The 18,906-nt window shown below is 52.6% G+C and overlaps 1 protein-coding gene across 1 annotated transcript; it reads right to left on the reverse strand.

The window, feature by feature from the left end:
- Positions 1-12,377: 12,377 nt before the first annotated feature.
- Positions 12,378-17,093, reverse strand: CCDC42 (coiled-coil domain containing 42). The gene is made up of 7 exons (XM_074160369.1): positions 17,008-17,093; positions 16,553-16,658; positions 16,323-16,427; positions 15,605-15,802; positions 14,625-14,846; positions 12,941-13,099; positions 12,378-12,452 (listed from the first exon to the last, which is right to left on the reverse strand). Exons 1-7 carry the CDS (start codon positions 17,082-17,084, stop codon positions 12,378-12,380), a joined length of 942 nt encoding a protein of 313 aa, XP_074016470.1. The 5' UTR covers positions 17,085-17,093.
- Between the last annotated feature and the right edge of the window lie 1,813 nt (positions 17,094-18,906).

Consider the following 18,906-nt stretch of genomic DNA (forward strand, 5'->3'; position numbering starts at 1 on the left):
GCCAGCTCCCAGCTCCTCTGCACAGGACATGATCATGGTAGAGTACACGTCCCGGGAAGCTGGGCTGGGAAAGAAGGGGCTCTCTTGGTGTCCTCGAACAGCCAAGTGTGGGGTGGGTGAGGGCTGGTGTCTGGGACACACACAGCTTCTGGTGCTGCAGGTGTGGGGTGTAAGGGACCACCAGACGGCAGCCCTGCTCTGGGGGGCTGGCATTGGAGAAAGGTGCTGGAGCTCCACCAAGTTCCAGGAGAGGGTCTGGAAGGGAAGCAGCAGTGGTTGTGTCTGGGAGGAGGAGGAGGGGATGAAGGGAGCTGTGTGAAGGGGGTAGAGTGGTGGAGGGCAGGGAGGAGCAGGGCCAGGCGCACTGCAGGTTGCGTACCCAGGCACCAAGGCATCTCCTTCTAACAGGGGTTGTCGTTCAGATGTACCACTGCCGTGCACACTTGGTGCTCATGGAGTTACACCACCAATGCCTTTGTCTTCTTATAGCGCCTTCTCTGAAAACCTAAGGAGCCACCATGCCTTTCTGTCCTTGGGGGCCCTTCTCGCTGAGCCTCCCACCTGCTCCTTTTCAGCACGTTGCAGTTAAATCACTGGCATCTGCTGACAGCCCCAGGTGCCCAACCATAAAGTGCCCATTATTTTTCAAACAGAGTTTGCCAAGGGCCGGGCCGTGCCAGTTGGGCAGGACTATCCTCCGGCTGCCGAGAGGCAAGCAGACACATCCCCACCCATTTGCCAGTGGTTCAGGACATAAACGCTTTCCAAACATTATTGCTTTGTAGAAGTCTCAGGGAGTGGCAGACCTATAGAGAGGTGCTTCTTGCTAGTGCAGCCTGGTGTGGACTTCTCCACCTTAGAATCATAGAATCATAGAATGTTTGGGTTGGAAGGGACCTTAAAGGGGGTTCCAAACCCCCTGCCCTGGGCAGGGACACCTCCCACCAGACCAGGTTGCTCCAAGCCCCCTCCAACCTGGCCTTGAACCCCTCCAGGGATGGGGCAGCCACAGCTTCTCTGGGCAACCTGGGCCAGGCTCTCACCACCCTCACAGCAGAGACGTTCTTCCTTATATCTACTCTAAATCTCCCCTCTTTTAGTTTAAAACCATTTCCCCTCATCCTATTGTTCCCCTCCCTGATCGAGAATCCCTCCCCATTCTTCCTGTAGCCCCCTTTAGGTATTGGAAGACCACTATAAGGTCTCCCTGGAGCCTTCTTTTCTCCAGGCTGAACCCCTGCAACTTTCTCAGCCTGTCCTCACAGCAGAGGGGCTCCAGCCCTCTGAGCATCCTTGTAGTCCTCATCTGGCCCTGCTCCAACAGGTCAATGTCCTTCCTGTGCTTATCCCAGGAGGAGGCTGAAGTGACCAGGCTCTCAGAGATGGGTGGGTAGATCCCCACTGGACCAGCTCTGCCTGGCTAAAGCTGCCTCCCTGCTCTTCTGCCTATGCATGAGGTTGCTCCACATCATCCCAAGCACAAATACAGGTTGGGCGGAGAATGGCTGGAGAGCAGCCCTGAGGAGAAGGACTTGGGAGTGCTTGTGGATGAGAAGCTCAACATGAGCCAACAATGTGCACTGGCAGCGCAGAAACCACCCACATCCTGGGCTGCATCAAAAGAAGCGTGGCCAGCAGGGTGAGGGAGGTGATTCTACCCCTCTACTCTGCTCTCGTGAGACCCCACCTAGAGCACTGTGTCCAGCTCTGGAGTCCTCAACACAGGAAGGACATGGACCTGTTGGAATGGGTCCAGCGGAGGGCCACAAAGATCAGTGGAGGGCTGGAGCACCTCTCCTATGAAAACAGGTTGAGAGAGTTGTGAGACCAGCCTGGAGAAGAGAAGGCTCCAGGGAGACCTTAGAGCCCCTTCCAGTCCCTAAAGGGGCTCCAGGAAAGCTGGGGAGGGACTCTTGATCAGGGAGGGGAGCCATAGGAGGAGGGGGAAGAGTTTTAAACTGAAAGAGGGGAGATTGAGCTGAGATCTGGGGAAGAACTTCTTTGCTGTGAGGGTGGTGAGAGCCTGGCCCAGGTTGCCGAGAGAAGCTGTGGCTGCCCCATGCCTGGAGGGGTTCAAGGCCAGGTTGGAGGGGGCTTGGAGCAACCTGGTCTGGTGGGAGGTGTCCCTGCCCAGGGCAGGGGGTTTGGAACAAGATGATCTTTAAGGTTCCTTCCAGCTCTAACCATTCTGTGATTCTATGATCTGCTGCCAAAATGGGTGCCTGTGGGGTGCAGACAAGTCAGGAAAGACCTAAACAGCTTGGTGTGGGATGGAGCAAAGGCTGAACTGGTGATAGCTGGTGAGATGAGCTCACTCCTGCCAGAGTGTGGTGAGGACACAGGTGAAGCAAGTCACATCTGAGATGAAGTTATGTCTATAAGGATGTACCTTTAATACAGTTGAAGTGAAATTATGGGCTCCAGCACCACAAAACTGAGTCCAGACCTTACATCTCATCACAGGGCAGAGGCAAGGAGGTGAAACCACCCTCCCACTGAGCTCCCACCTTCCTCCATTCCTGGGCTTCACTCAGCAGGTGATGAGCATGGCCAAAGCTGAGTGCTAGGTCCTGACTAACAGTGTGTGTGACAAGCACTGTCTAAGAGGAAGATGATGGTAATGGTGTGTTGTAGTCTCTGGCAGGATATAACTCATCCTTAATATTGCTGGAGACTTCCATTGTGGCAAGTGGCCTGACACTCAGGAGTTAGTCTTGTTGGCATTAGGCACTCTATACAGCAGGGTTGGCTCTCTAGCCATTGGAGAAGGGAGGCACCAAGGGGATCCCATGGTTGCAACCCATGGTTTCCCACCTCTTGCCTTTCCTCCCCAGGTCTCCAGCCAGAGTCCACAATCTGCTCTCCTCCGAGAGTTTCAACTTCCCGACATTGTTCATGCTTCCCACTGCGGCACCACCACCGAAGGGACTTCCCAAGCAGGCTGGTGCAAGCTTGAATGATGGCATGTGTCCTTGGTGCCACGTCAATGGTTGTCTCCTCCATGACATTAACAAACACCGAATTCCACCTGAGCTCAGCTTGGAAGAGGTGTGTGCAGCAACAGCAAGTGAGTCCATGACAAAGAGGACCAGTACAGTCCTTCATCTGGACAGAGTAATATAAAAAAGCACTGGGAGCTAATGTTTGGAGAACATTGGGCTCCACCATCCAAGATGTGCTGTGGCCATAGATGATGTCACATCTTCAGCCTTGTACCACCTCGTGAGTCTCTCTGGGATGATTCCTGAGGACTCTTGGTGGGGAATATCTCTGGTGTGGGTTTCGTTGTGCTTGCACCGATTTTATTGCAAGGTGCTCTATGGCTCTGGGTAGAGCTGAGCAAAGTGTGAAGGGCACCCCCCAGAGACAGCTGAATGAAGGGCTAATCCTTGTGAAATTATCACTTGAGCACAAACCTGGTGCACTGAACTACGGGCAGATGAGTTGCTTTCCCCATCTCACTATTACTGGATTCGGTTTTCAGCTCCAAGAAAAAGGAGGAAATTAGAGAAAAGAAGGAAAATTCAGAACAGGGCAACATGCAGAAGGAAGTGAAAACCAAACAGGAGTCTGGAAAAGTGTCAGGGGAAGGTGGAGAGAGCAGATGAGAGACACTCTCACTGCCAAGAGGGCATCCAGTCCTGCCCTCCAGTGCCCCAGCCAGCACCTCTGGGCTTGGCACCATGAGCTGGACATAAAGTCCTGGGCAAAAGACTCACTGCACCCTGAGGTCACCCACTGTCTCAGTTCCTCTTGTCCTTTCTAAGCACCCATGTGTGCTGAGACGGCACAGCCAGAGCTGCTAATGTCCATTGCATCAGGACAGGGGCTCTCTCTCTGGGTGTGAGGACCTGTCACATCTCCTGCCCTGCACTTCTGCCCTGTAGGCTTCTATGGCTTTATTGGGTGTCCTGGGGTGGCCTCCCATTTGGGTGGCTGCCCAGGAGGTCTGCTCTGGCCAAGATGATGACTCTTCCAGCTCAGTCCTGCTGCATCTTTCTGTAGGGTCTTGAGATGATGTTCCTGCCTGGGTCACTGCCCAGCATGCCCATGCCACTGAGATGGTCACAAGCCACCTGGCTCTTTCCATGGCACAGGATAGCACATTCATCCTTATAAAACACAATGCTGGTGGGAACCTTCCTGGTGCAATGCTATAAGCAGGTCCGAGTTCCTCCTGCATTTCTTTATCAGCACTGCCAGAAATCCCGGTGTGTGGGAACCTGTTCTCTAACCTTTGCACTTGTCCTTCCTGAACAATCTCCTCCCCATGTGGATCTTACCAGCAGCCAAAAAAGTCCATGAGCTAAACCAGTCCCTCTGCACACTCACAGACCAGGGTGTAAGGCCCAAATGAGCCAATGTGGTCATCTCCAGTACCTGGGCACCTGGCCATTTCTAGAAAACTTGACCCTGCTTTGGTTCATGTCATCTCTGAGTTGACTTCAATTAGTCTGAAACCTGCTTATATTTTGTGCTGCTTATTGTTAATGACCTACAGCATCCTACAAACCCCGCCTGCCACTTCCTGGTGCTCTCCTCAGTTGGGGAAATCTTCAGCGTGGGCTGGAGGGAGCACCCTGTAGATCACAGGGGCACATTAAGTCACAGAGAGCTCCTCTCTGCTTTGCCAACCGTGTGTAATGGAGTAAGGTGCACTACATAGTTGAGGCTGTTGTCCAAGCAGGGGTGACAGGGCATCATCAGTAGCCCTGAGTTGAGTAGTTGATGGGACAGATTGGGCCACTCACTCCCTGCTCTTCCAGAAACTGTCCAGTGGCCGCTTTGCTTGGTTGCTCTGCAGTCGCGCTCATGGTGCAATACTGGTGTTTGCTTTTATCCCCACACACCAAAGGCTCAAGACCTAGAAGACTACCCCTCATTGTCCTTGACTTCCCCAGGGTCTTCTTGGGAAGGGTGAGTGACTGAGCCAGTTTGGTTGGTTGGACCCAGAGGGAGCCAAATTCAAGGAAGAGCCCTTGATTCAAAACTTGTGTCCCTAATTCATCCCTACCTCCACCCCACAAGGCCCCAAGACCCAGACTTCAGCTGCTGAGTGCTTGGGCGGGCAGGGAGGATGTTCAAGGGGCAATGGGCAAGGTCCTGGCCTGTTTTTTTTGTGTTTGCTGGCTGTGCTTGTGTGGCTGGTCATGGAGAAGGAGACAGGCTGCTGTCCTGGCCACACGATACTGTTTGGCCTGTATGTTAACTGATGGCAAAGGTGTGCAGCACACGGGAGCGACACTGTTTCATGTGCATTGATTTCAACCCAAACAAATAAATGTCTGTTGAAAGTTTGGTTCATAATTTTTTTTCCTTGCCTGGGATGTTTGCAGAGAGGTGTCTCAAGCAGTGTCACAGCTGGGTGGTTGAAGAGGAACAGAAACAAGATCCTAAAAAGTCAGGCAGGATTTTGGAGCTCCCTGGTATTACAGGAGAACAGAGCAGCTCCTGCTGCTGCAGCAAGATATCCAACCCTTCCATTTCTGGCTCCTGACCTAATGTTTCACTTTTGGGCCGGGCTGAAAAATCTTTGGAAAGGCAAGAAACTGTCTTCGTGAGTTAATATCCTGTAATGATCAAGAGCCCTGAACACTTCTGGTATATTTGTTCACTGATAACAGCCTTCTGTCCTCACCAAGCCTGAATGGTAGGGTTAATTGACGGGTTGTGGAACATCAAATGTCTTCTATATGTGGCACTTTGTTTAATGGAGCACTGAAGGGGGTCTGGCTGCACCATCTCTTCTCTTGCTTGGCCCCTTGACTCTCCCCCTCCTGTACCCCAGACCCTAGGAGCTCTCAGGAGGAGGAGCAGGACTGTCTGGCCTGAAAACTGAAGGGTCTCCTGGGTTTGGGAGTTGGCTGTCCTTGGGGTGGGGGATTAAAGAACGTACAAGAAGCACCACATGGTAAACATGCTGGAGAAGGCAAGGAGGTGGGAGATGGGCCAGGTAGGAGCAGAGGGGTAGGAGACACTCTGAGAGTCTCTTCAGTTGTGTAGGACCAGGAAAACTCACAGTCACTCACAGGTGCCACGTGCTTTTATGCCAGCAACTGCTGAGCGGGGACCCCTCTGGCACCCGCGTCCTCTCTTGGGTCAGGTGGCTGGAAACCGCATGCACAAAACCAATGCTCTAATTGGGCTTTAATGACTTCCATGTCTTTGCCACCTGGCACCCGCCGGTGCTTGGCATGTCAAGTACCAGATAATTCTAATCATGGGGTTAAGAAGCCAGCAATGTCTTCTGAATTCATTGCTGAAGATGGTGGTCAGTGCTGGCACAGGGCTGTCCCTGTAGCCGGTCTCGGGGTGAGAGCATCCTAAGGGATCTGGAGCTGACAGTCCCATTCCATACGGAGCCGTGCTCTGTGTCACAGCCGGTCCTCATTGAGTGACAGGAACCACACGGTGGCCGCTCTGCATCTGGTGGCTCTGGGGCACAAGCCCCTCTGGTGGGAATCCCTCCATGGGCACTGGGGCAGAGCCATCCCGCAGAGCAGGGAGCACCGGCATTGTCAGCTCGTGCCCACGCTGATGGAATAGCAGGCTGCTCCAGAGGAAATGTTGACAGAGTCCAGATTAAACCAATAACAACATCACCATGTGCTGGGGGTTTCCGTCAACAAGAGGCAAAACAGACTGCAGATTTAGCCAATTCTTTAATTATCTCTTCTCTGAGCCAAGAGAAAGAAATCTTACCCAAAAAACCCACTCAAACTCAAAAACCACAATGCAAACAAATTCAAACCCTGCAATTCCCTGAGAAGGCAGGCTATTAACACAAAAAAACCCCCTTGTTTATTATACACAGCATCACAGAACTGAAACCCTGATACCTGATTAGGTGATTTTAGTCTTTCCTTCCATGTCCCATGGCATCATGAGTCACACCGGTTTCGCTTTGCCCAAGAAAGCAAATAGAGCTGGTAGGAGCTGCATCTCTGCGATGCTCAGGGCACTGTGCTTGGGCAGGGGGTCCTGCCATCTCCTCTGCTGGTGCCGAGGTCCCTGAGGCAGTGGGATGGCTCCAGCAGGCAGGAGAAGGGGAGTATGGTGGATAGTCCAAGAAACCCTGGACTACCAATCCTGGTAGTCCCCTCTCTGGAGCAGAACTTCTGGACCAGCACAGCTCCAGCTTGGCATCTGCTGGCATCTCACAAGTGGTGAGAGCAGAACTGGTCTTTCTGCTGGGCTGGGGAGGCCTTGGCTGGCTTTGCCTTAGCTTAGATGAGAAGGTTTCCCTCCTTTCCAGCTCCCCAGGGAAAGAGCAAAGGAAGGATGAAATGAGTTTCACAGACTGGAACAGCCAGTGCCCGTCCCCTACACCCCTATAGCCCCTGGTTCCTTCTCCAGGCAAGCCTGACCAAGGATCCCTTCACCCCAGTCACAACAGTGTCAGTGCACACATGGGGTGCCACCTTGTCCCCTTTACCCCGTGGGTATTATCTCTTGCCAAGGCTTCTTGAAGAGGCATCTTTAGGAGCTCTTAGTCATGTGAGGAGAGGTGAGTAACTTAGGTTATGTAGACATCTTATAGCCACCCAGGGCACAACCTGTGCTCTATGAGATGGCTAGAACCTCTCCAGCAGACCCGTATGTGCAAGGACACTGAATCATTTGGGCTGAAAACTTAAAAGTTGCTGTTGTGGTGCTCACATCTTTCTGAGTGTGAAGGCTATGAAGACCACCAGGCATGGCTCAGACCAGCATCAAATCTCCTCTGGAGCAGTCAGGGAAATGCCTTCTTGTCCTGCCTTCCCATGTGGGCCAAGGCCAGAGACAGCATCTCTTCTGCGTCATCCCCCTCTGTCCTTCCAGCAGCTTGGCTGGGTCTAATCCAGGCTGGTGTTAGAGACAGCTTTGTCCCACCACCCTGCTTATGACAAAGACATCTGGGAGGTCTCTGGGGATAACTCCCTTCCCCTGGTGTGCCCACAGATAGAGATCCCTGGGCTCCTGCCTTCTCCCTCCACTGGCTTGTCCATGATTCCTGAGGTGGACAGCCTGACACTGTCCTTTCAAAGAGCTTTCTCCACTGGTCAGAAGGTCAGTGCTGCATCTGAGAGCAATGCCATCTGTCCAGATCTATGGAGGAAGAAGAGTTAGTTGCAATGCCTGGCAATCTGGGAAACCTGGGACTTGAGTGTGGCTTACTCATGCCTGGGTAAGGACTTTGCATTGGCAGGAGGGGATCCTCTATCTTTGCTGTGCTGGTGTGGCACAAATGGCACATAAGAAAAGGCAAAATCTGCCCTCAAGTTTCAGTTGTTGGACTCTGACTTCCTAAAACCAGGCATTCCACTATGTGGGGGCATAGATCGGGCCACAGAACCAAGTAGTTCCAGCAAATGATGCTGCAGAGCAGCGTCCACACATGCTGTGGCTTCATGTTTAGGATGGTGGGGGCTGCCGGGGCTGAGCAGGTGCAGATGGGACATCAGGACTGGTCAGGAGCACAGGTCTTCAGCTTTGCCTTCGAGGAGAGCTGCAAGGTACATGCTGAATGTGGTGTACTGGCTGGCAGATGGACACTGCCAGGCCCACTCTGCTGAATGAAAGGAAGGACAGGTTGCCCAGAGAGGTGGTGGAGGCCCCATCCCTGGAGACATTCAAGGTCAGGCTTGATGAGGCTCTGAGCAACCTGATCTAGTTAAAGATGTCCCTGCTTACTGCAGGGGGGTTGGACGAGATGACCTTTAAAGGTCCCTTCCAACCCAACACATTCTATGATTCTATGAAAATACATTGAAACAGATCAGAAAGTGCCTGGTTGGACCAATGTGTCTTGTCTTTCTATCCTGTGCTGAAGGTTCCTCAGAGGACCTCAGCTGCCTGAGCAGACAAGTCTCTGAACAGGCCAGCACTCAGTGTCTGAAGGAGTTCAGGAAACCCGGCCTATCAGTTTGTCTTCTCCGTAATCCCATCCTGGAGGTAGCTGTGCCTTCAGACCATCACTTGCAGAATGGCAGGCTCAGAGCTGCAGCCCCCTGTCTTCCTCAGCACCCGGGCAGAGCTGCTCCTCTCCCATTAGCTCCCAACAGCTCCCGTCAGCTGCCACCAGCGAGATGCATCAAAGTGGATGAGGGGGTGGCTGTGGGTGGAAGGAGAAGGGACAGCTGAGTCACCTCTCAGGATGGGTGTAAATGCTCCCGGTCCCTTTGGATATGTCACTGCCGAGACGAGATGCAAGGGCACAAACGCGCAACATCGTCTCTGCTTGGATGAGTCATGAGTTGACTTTTCCAGTGCAGGCAGCAGCTCTTGGTATCATCACCGGTGCCTCGGTGAGAACATTTACCAACCTCTGGGACCCCTGATGGCCTCAGCAAGGTTCACTCTCTCCTGCTTGTTTTTTTCCTCTCTCTTCTGCTGCCGTGTATTTGGTCTCACAGGAGAGCAAGGAAGGCCAGCAATCAAGGATGCTGCTGACTGTGGGGTGAAGGCTCTCAGATCCAGCCCTGGCACAGAGACCTGCTGTCTCCAAGGAGGTGACATGCTCCCCATGGGGCTCAGTCCCAGGGCTGAGCACTAGATCGCTCCACCCACACAAAAATAAATATATTTTCTTCCCATTGAGAAATCAGTTTTTACTGGCCTCAAGTGCTCTGCACTGCCTGCCTCTCAAGGCCACCTCCATGGTCCCAGCCACGGCAGAGGGTGCAGACAGGATGAAGGTGTCTGCTTGCTGGGGAAGGAGTCCCCAGCGTGGCAGCAGGAAGGGTATGCCTTTCAGGATTTGTGGGAAGTTCTTCCCATGCAAGGAGTCACTGCAGACCCACATTCCCCATGTAGGGTCTTGACCAAATGCAAGGGAAAGCCTCCCATGTACCCTTATCCTCTCTCTTCATCCCTCTTATCTCCCTGAGCATCCCCCCCACAACTCTCAGCTCCTGTCCCTAAGCCACTCTGTTGATGTAGCAGCTAAATGCCTCCTCCTTCTGGATGGCCAATGGGTAAGAAAACAACCTCTTCCCAACTCTGTCATTCACCTCCTGGGTGACCCAGGGCTTCTCTGTGCTGCTGCTCCTCCCAAACTGGGCATCTCTTTCTTCCTTGCACCCTGAGGGTCCTTGCAGCAAGGACTGTGTCCTTGTGTGCACCACACAGCAAGCAGAGCAGAGCCCAGACCCCGGTACTGGTTTCATGGTGACTTCCACAGGACATTAATCTGAGCTCCAGCCACAAGAAGCAATATGGCTCTTGGCAAACATGAGCACCATGGGGCTCTTAGCCCACTGCAAGGAGGTGTTAATGCCCACAGGCTCTGCAACCCCTTCCCCATCTGCCAGGGGTCTCGCTGCCTGCATTCAAGGCCAGCCCTGATGTGGGACAGCCATGTAAGTGGGATCAGACTGCTGGAAAAACAGACAAGGCATGAGAAGGAGCTGTGTGGAGCCTTCCCTGGAGCTTCCCCTGCTGTGCTTGGGAGCTGCATTCACACTTATGTCCTTGCCCTTGGCTCTTGCCTTGCAGGTGAGCTTGTGCCCAGCCCTGTTCCTGGCTGATTCTCACTTTGCCTTGCTGACATGATGTTCTGGCTTGACCTTGGACCAGACTCATCACTGCAGACTGGTGTGAGAACCGCTGGACACAGCCATGGACCTCTCTGCTCTCGCTCACAGACCACGGGGCTGGATCATCCCATAGGTGAGGATATCCTCCTGCCTGCTTTACTGTCACCTTAGCTCGTTCCCTTGAGGAGCAGCCCACTCCTGCCCCTCCCCGACAGTTATTATCCCTGCTTTACAGAATGAACATAATATAATCATTAAAGTGTAGGCACATGGTGGCTGCGTAAAGTTGCAACAGCTTTTACTTTTCCCTGCCAGCTGAAATGCAAACTGCCACTCACCTCCCACCGCTCAGGGGATCTGTTCTGAAGAACACGGGGCATGTCGTGGCCCACACTGCATTTACATGTCAAGGTTTCAGAGAGAAATGAGCTCTTCTTCCACATAAAGCAGCTGAGAAACAATTACTGCCCTTGCCTCTGCGATGGAGGCTTTCACTATTGTGTTTTCTTCTGCACTGGCATCACACTGAGGACATTGCCTAGGGTCATTTTCTGCTGATGGATGGTAACTCTCTAGTCTTCAATGGCCCAACATGGCTCTGAGCTCAAGAGGCTTGAGGGAAATTGGGTTTCCAAGAGGAGTTCTTGCTGAGACCTGACCTAAAGTACTATGTTCCTAATTGAGTTTATCCCTATGAATTCAAGCCTGTGGAGAAAGCATCAGCACATACACAGGGGAAGCATTCTCTGATTGGCCTCTGCACCAAGGATTCCTGTCCCAAACTCATCCTCCCTCTGCTTTCCAAACAAGCAGCCAGCTGTTTTCCTTGCCACTCACGAAAACACAGATTTGGAGAAGGGAGGGGGTTAATCAGTGTCTGGAAGGAAGGGGTCAGGCGCCTGAGCAACCCCCAGGCATTATAGACATGGACCAACTGGACTCAGACTTTTCTGGAGGACACATTAGCTGAATCCACTGGCTCAGGACAGGAGTAACCCCTGGAGAGAAGGCAGCAAGAGCTGGTCTCTTGTCTCAAAATCCATAAGGTTATGTCATTGAGTCCTTGGTCCATTAAAAGGTCCTCTCCAGAAGACTCTGAGCCTAGTCTGAACTCACTAGTGTGTCTCCAGAGCCATTTTTAGTCCTCTTGTTCTGTATTCATCATGTGGGCACTCACAAGGAACAGCTAAATGCTTGGTGCAATAGCTTTGGCTGGTTCATCCTTCACCTCTACCCATTCTCCATGCTTTCCCTAAGAGCTTGAAGGGGAAGGTGAGTTTTGGCATGTAGCACATGGCTGTGCAGAGAAATCCAAGTCCATGGATGTGCTGGGTGTAGTGGTGGAAAATCTCGGAAGCTCTCCCAAAGCACAGTCCCTCCACCCCGTTGTGATGTCCCTCTTAAATAATCCAGAGTTTAGGCTGAGTGGGAGGTCCAAATGTGAACACCACTACTAATCTGTATGTGAGACTACATTCCTGCCCCAGCCTGCTCTCCCTCTCTTGCATGCCTTGCTGGGATACTGTTCTCCTGCAACCAGAATCTCATCTGTCAGAGAAGGCTCTCCAGTGGCGTCTGGGTGAAGCTGTGGGGTGGAGCTGATCTGATGTTTCCAATCCTCCCAGGAAATTAAGAGACACCTTACAATATTTGATTATTTTTAATAGCATAAGAGGTGTTAGCAACTGTTCAGGACAGAAGAGCCAGGAAGGTATGAAACTTCACTGGTGTAACCTATGTTGGAGTCTACAATATCTGTAGGGCCCTCTGTCCTCCTATTTTCTTTCCCACCCTGCTGAGCCTTTGCTGGCAGAGCAGGTCATGTTGGCGTGTCCCTTACAGCTCCGTAGGTATAGATGCTCACTGGCTCTTGTGCATATCCTTCTGTTTCCCCTCCATTGCAATGTCTGTGAGGTCTTGGATAAACTGCTGAATCTAGGGTAGGGAAGAGAGATGGCAGAGCTCAGAGCAGGGATGGGAACAGGAGGCAGAGGGGAACTCGTTGGCCCTTTTGGAGGGCAAATTTCACCAACCAAACTGAGCAGGAGGATAAGGCATCTGCCTTGCTGAATCTGCACCACCAGAATGGGCTGTTGTGGGGGAGTCTGAGTTCAGAGCAATGGTGAATGAAACCAAACCTGGCCATGGGTTGATCTGCACCCCCTGCATCTCTTGCCCCAGCCTGCCTGGTTCCCACTCCTTCTGCCACCACAGGGACCCACACCCTGCTCTACCTCCTTGGATGAGGCAGCTTTGCCTGGTGTCTTCTTGACCATTCCCCTTGCCCAAAGGAGAGCCCAGGTGAAAAGGAGGGTGTCTGTTGGGCACATGGATTTCTCTGGGCTCTTCCCTCCCTTTGGGCAGCTGAGGGTCATTATTGCTCCTCTTTCTGGGCAGGGAGAAGGGATCTGGCTTGGCTCTACCATGTCCAGCTGTCTGTGACTGTCATCCACCGGAACATTCAGGTTTGCTTTCAGCTGCGTGCTCACACACTGGAAGAGGTTGAGGATGGCCAGCTTGATGGTCCCCAGCTCCTGGGTTTTTTTGGCAGCCGTGTTCTGGATGTCAGCCCAGCGAGTCTCCTGAGAGGAGAGGAGACATGCAACATGGGGAGGTGACCCAGCAAGCGCTGCTTCAGCACTGGAGACCCTGGCTTGGAGACACTAACTTCACACTCATCTGTTTTGCTCAGAAGAACCTGTCATTGCCCAGGGCTGACCTGGAGGTGGTTCAGCTTGGTGTGCTGGAAGCAGATCCAGGAACCACCACAGCTGCTCCTTGCCCTAGGAACCTCCCCATCTCTTGGCCAGCTCCTGCAGTCCTCACTCTGGCAGGTTCTCCCTGCATTTGCACTCCCCACAGCAGGGCTAGCTGATACCCAGCACATCCCTCTGCCACGCTCCCAGACCACAGAATCACAGAATCTTCATGGTTGGAAGGGACCTTTGAGATCACTGAGTCCAACCACAAAAAAACCCCAAAAACCAACCAACCAAACAAACAAAAAAAACCACAACCACACACCGCACCCATCCACAAACAGACACAACCCAACAATCTCAGGCACTAGAGCATGCCCTGAAGTGCCACGTCTACACGTTTCTTAAATACCTTCAGGGATGGTGACTCCACCACCTCCCTGGGCAGGCTGTTCCAGTGCCTGACCACCCTCTCAGTAAAGTAATTCTTCCTAGTATCTAATCTAATCCTCCCCTGCCCCAACTTCAGACCATTTCCTCTGGTCCTGTCATTATTCCCTTGGGAGAAGAGGCCAACACCCACCTCTCTACACCCTCCTTTCAGGGAGTTGTAGAGGGCAATGAGGTCCCCCCTCAGCCTCCTCTGGAAAGACCAGGGGCTTTCCAGCCTTGCCTGACGGCACCCAACTCCTGGAGCCTGGAGTACCCAACAAGGGAATTTGGCAAGGCCCCCTCAGAATGATGCAAAGGGAGCAGAAGCCAGCAGAGCCACGGGCATTTCTGCACCTGAGCACTGGCTACACATTGATTTGCCTCATTACAGCCCAGTTTGCCACCAGTCCTGTCACTTTTGGACTGGTAAGGAGGGAGGAGAAGCAGTGAGCCCTGGTGGGCAGATGCTGTGTGAAGGATGAACACAAATAATAAAAATCAGCAAAACCAACTTCACTCTGAGGCCTGAGCCATGAACAGTGGAGACCACAAGATGTGCCATACAGAAGCCCCACTACCGGGATGGTGGTGCAAGGAATGGTGAACGGGAAGGAGTATGACCCAGCTAGACATACCCAACAGGCATGCGGTGGAATATTCTTGGGGTTTGTGCCAAGACAGACCTCCCCAAAGCCTGGTTAGAATATCTCCATTCACTATGATTTCAAGCAAGAAGTGAAAGATCATGATGGCTTTGCGAGGGCCTTGTTTTAACCCCTGATGTAACCTGCTCCAGACCTGGTCTGTCATTCTTCATTCTATAACCCCTTGGAGGGACAAAATTAAGCAACTCCTCCAATCACAAGGACTGCTACTTGGCCTTGCCATGACCCTATATCTTAGGGGTGAGCCATCAACTGGTCCTGTCACAGACAAGCCTTGAAGATTTTCCCCTGATTGCCCTACATTTACTCACCCAGGAGAGGATGTCACTTTGAGCCTGGTCAAAACGTTGTTGGAGCTGCACCAGCTTGTTTTTGTACTGCAGGATCTCAGCTTCTTTCTCTTCCATGTACTGGTCCAGGAGCACCTTGGCTTGCTCAGACATCTCCTTGTGCCTCTGTTGTGACTGCAGCAGGTCCTTGCGTACCCTCAACAGAATCTTGTGGCGCCAGATGACTTCCTGGATCTCCTCAAACTGCAGCACAGGGCTCCTGGTGTTAGTAAGCCTCCTGCCCTCCCCTCATCACGATTGCAAGTCTCGTGCTGTTTTGCAACCTGCCCTGACCAGGGACAACACCTTTCCCAGATGAAAGACCTTCCCTTCTTGATGAGACTATTGCCCCAACTGGTTTGTGAGCATCACCACATCCCTGTATGATGACATCCCGCTGTGCCAGTCCCAGGGCTGTCACTGCCATAAGCATGGGGAGATATTGCACCTCTTCCCCAGGTAAGCAGTGCTGTGATAAAACACAACAACTGCAACTGACAGTGTCGAGTCACCTAGACATGGGAGGGGGCAGCTGAGACTGCAGGAGTATGAGTGATACATGGAGTGGTGCCTTGAGAGAGGCATCCTTGAGAGGGCACAACTTTTTTGACAACTGCCTGGATTGCCATTCCCAGGCAGCTTTTCACTTCTCCCAAACCATCAGTGCAACATGAAACAGTGACACAAAGGGGTTCCCATTCCCCTCAGCCCCATGCTTTTCCCCCTTCTAACAGTTTTTCTTTGGTTTTCTCAAGCCTTCACCTCCTTTTCTGGTTCTTTTCCCCTAACTCTGGTCCCCTTGGCTCACCTTGGTTGCAGGGGACCTCCTCCCATCCTATCTGAGGTCTCTGGGTTTGACCAAGTGTTACGATTTCCTTGGAATTGCCTATCTCCTCTAGGTTTAACACCCATGTAAGGCCCTCCCTGAGGCCATGATCTGTCTCTCTCATGTCCAAACTCACCTGAGAGATCTTCACCACATCCTCCAGGTATTTGTTGAAGATAGAATACTTCTGCACTCTGTTGCAGAGTTTCTGGTGTACATTTCTCATGGCTTCCAGTTCCTCCTTAGCTCTCAAAAGCTCACTCTCCTTAAGCATCTTCTTCTCTCTCTCTTTGCTGGCTTTGTTCAGAGCTTGGATTCGCATCTTATCATTTTCCTAGTGGTGTTTCCCCCACCAACACACACACACAGAGGGCAAGGAAAACAAGGGAAGATGGAGCTGGGTCACTTAACAGCAGTGGGAGGAGGTACCTTCACAAAGGAGAGACCAGTACTGGAGCACCCCTGGGAGTATTTTCACTCCCTGTTTAACGGGCCATCCCTCTTGCATTGACCCTTCTGTCTTGGAGACAGGCACCTGGGACGGCACTCTGATTTTCAGACCTAATGGTATCTGTCCCTGGAAGACAACTGGGTGTCAACAGTGAGGACAGGTTCTGGGGAGATGCTTGGGGCCTCCAGGAGATCACACTGGTACAGGACAACCTCTCTCCCACCCAAATCCCACCAAGGTTTTCCACATCTGTGGTACAAAACCCCATGTCCAGCCAGTCCTGTTCCTCACACCTGCAGGCTAAAGGGAGGCTTGGACAGATGTGGTGGCCCAAAATTTTCTCCCCAAGGGAGGGGACGAGGTGGTGGTGTGGCTCAGGGTCATGTCAGTTGAGCAGGTGTACCTTTAAAGTCCTCTCAGATTTCTCCATGTAGGTTTTCAGCTGAGCCTCTTTAGCGTGGAGGTCCCTCCACTGGCAGCTTATGACTTTCATCTGCTCCCTGAAGTCCTGGCAACACCAGAGTGAGCGTGACATGGCTGCCCTCATCTGGGGCCAGTCACCTGCCCGCTGCTGTCCTCCAAAAATCCACAAGCCCTCCTGACCATGCCCCAGCACCCTCCCATCTTTCTCACCTCTTGCTTCACCTCCAGGCCCTTTTGCATCTGTTCGACTTGTTTCCTCTTCGCCTGGAGGCAAAGAAATGGAGAGGGGGTGTCCTCCTCTGTCAGTCTGAGTTTTCTGTCATGGAAGTTTTCCTCGAGGTTAGACACTGGATCCAGTACCTTGGGAGGGGGGACTGGCTTGCTCTGCCCTGTCACCCCACTGTGTCCTGCGTGGGGTGACAGGGCAGAGCAACCCAACATCGTCTCAGATGCCATCTGGCAGCATGGTCTCCCCACCCCAGCAGGGATCCCACTGACAGGACAAGGGGGTGCTACTGGGGGGATAGGTCTGGGGAAGGGAGGTACAGGAGGAGCCTGAAGTGGTGGAGATAAGAGATGGGAGTTTGTCCTGGTGGGAAAGGAGGGATGGAGGAGACAGGAGAAGAGGATGGAGGGGATGGAGGCGGGTGGAGGAGCCCCCTCACCTGAGCAAGGGCAGGCAGTTCACCTTGTACTGCATGCGAAAATAGGCTGACAGGTCCTCATCACCCATGTTGGCCATCGCTCCAGCTACCAGCAGGGCCCAGAGAGTCCAGGTTCTCCCAGTGCTGCTCCTGTCCCAAGCAAGCCTAGGAGCTCACCTGCAAGCCTGAGGGCTCGGTGGTGCGCAGGAGAGGCAGCTGGGCAGGGGACGAGCCTCTGGGTGCCTCTTGCCTCCTCTTTCCCAGGACCTTCCTTGCCCCAGTTGTGCCTGTGGCCACCAGCTCTTTGTGGCCAGTTGGTGTGGAACAGTTGCTGGGGGCCGTTAGAAGATGCTCAGGCAGTTACTTGGCAACTGCAGCAGGATGATGTCCCCATGCCAGCAAGGGGGACTGACAACTGTGTCCAGGACCAGGACTCTTCAGCGCTAAAGCAAAGTGGAACAAATGCAGATTTCTTTCCCTTCCTCTCACTTTCTCTGGTTCTTCCTCTGCTAAAAATCAGCCCCTGAATCCTGGGCCCTCTGCTGTGTTGGGCAGGTATTTCAGTGCCCCAACACCTGTCTCACTGTCTCAGGGCTGAGGGCAGGAGCTCACCCCTTTTCTCCCAAAACACCAGATGGAAAGACAGTTAAACTGAGGGCACATGCTCAGGGATGCTTGATCACTGTTATCACCCATGGTTCCCTCTCTGTGTGGGACTGAGGTCTACTGTGCCCTAAAACTTAACAGATTTTTAAAAATTATTATTTATTTTATCCCCCCCGCCCCAGAATAAGGCATTTGTGCAAGGTCCATTGCCCAAAATACAGGGTGGTGTTTATGGGCCAGGTGGGAGAAAACCAACACATGATGGTGACCTTGGGGTCTGCTCCTTCTGTGGGAAATTTCACCCTCTGAGGTCAGTCTCTGGCTTCCTCACTGGCTGAACGTACAAGAGCATTACTGTGAGCTACTGAGGCTGAAACACCCCTGGCTTGGAGGAGAGAAGTCTTCATTTCTGTTACAACCCTGACTTGCATTGGGGAAATTGTTTTCAGGCAAATGTTACCCCTTGCACATTATAAACCAGTAGGACGTGGGGAAAGTCCACCAGACTCCACTGTAAACAGCACAGAGATGTCTGGTACCTGCTGTACCTGCTGCAGGGCCAGGAGCTGGGGCAGAGACTGTCTGGTGTGCTCTGTTCTGCAAGCAGAGCCGCGGAGCCATGTGTGTCATTGTCCTCTGGTGGCTGAACTGTGCTGTTGGAAATTAAAAAAAACCCTACTGTTTTGGGGAGAGCAGTCTGGGGCAGGTGCTGGGCACCAGCATCAGCACTTCAAGCAATTACAGTTCATTATCGTTATGAGTAATTGGAGACAGACGTTTCCAAGGGGAAGCACTGGCTGACTTGCCAGCCTAACTGAGAATTCCCATTGTATGACATTTTGTCATGCGAATGACAGATGGGCTCCAGGGAGCAAGTGACTTCATCACTCACCCTCCCGCTTGTTAGGCACCTGTAAAACCATAGGGGCTGCCCTGGTCCCTGTGTCGTTGCTCCTGAAGAGGTGCTGCCCTTCCACAACAAGGATAGAAAGCGCAGCCCATAATAAAATCCCTGGGGTCTTATGTTCCCCCGTAGGTATCTGTGGGGGTCTCTCCATGCTGAAGGCTCTGAGCAAAGCTACTGCTGCTTTATGAATGAAGGAGAAGTCACCACCGGGTTTTACTCTTATTGATCAGTAGAAATTGCGGCTGAGTCCAAGGAGGGTCAACCATACGGTGGGGAGCTCAGGAGGGTTTTGGAGGTCTCCCAGTACTCTTGTGCTCAGGGGAAGCCCCTTGCTGTGCCTCCTTTTTGCCTCCTGTTGGCAGTGGGGAGCTGCAGTGCTCACTGGGTTAGCACAGCAGAGAGCCAAG

This window comes from Numenius arquata, chromosome 17 (assembly GCF_964106895.1).
Source record: "Numenius arquata chromosome 17, bNumArq3.hap1.1, whole genome shotgun sequence".
In the NCBI taxonomy this organism is placed as follows: Eukaryota; Metazoa; Chordata; class Aves; order Charadriiformes; family Scolopacidae; genus Numenius; species Numenius arquata.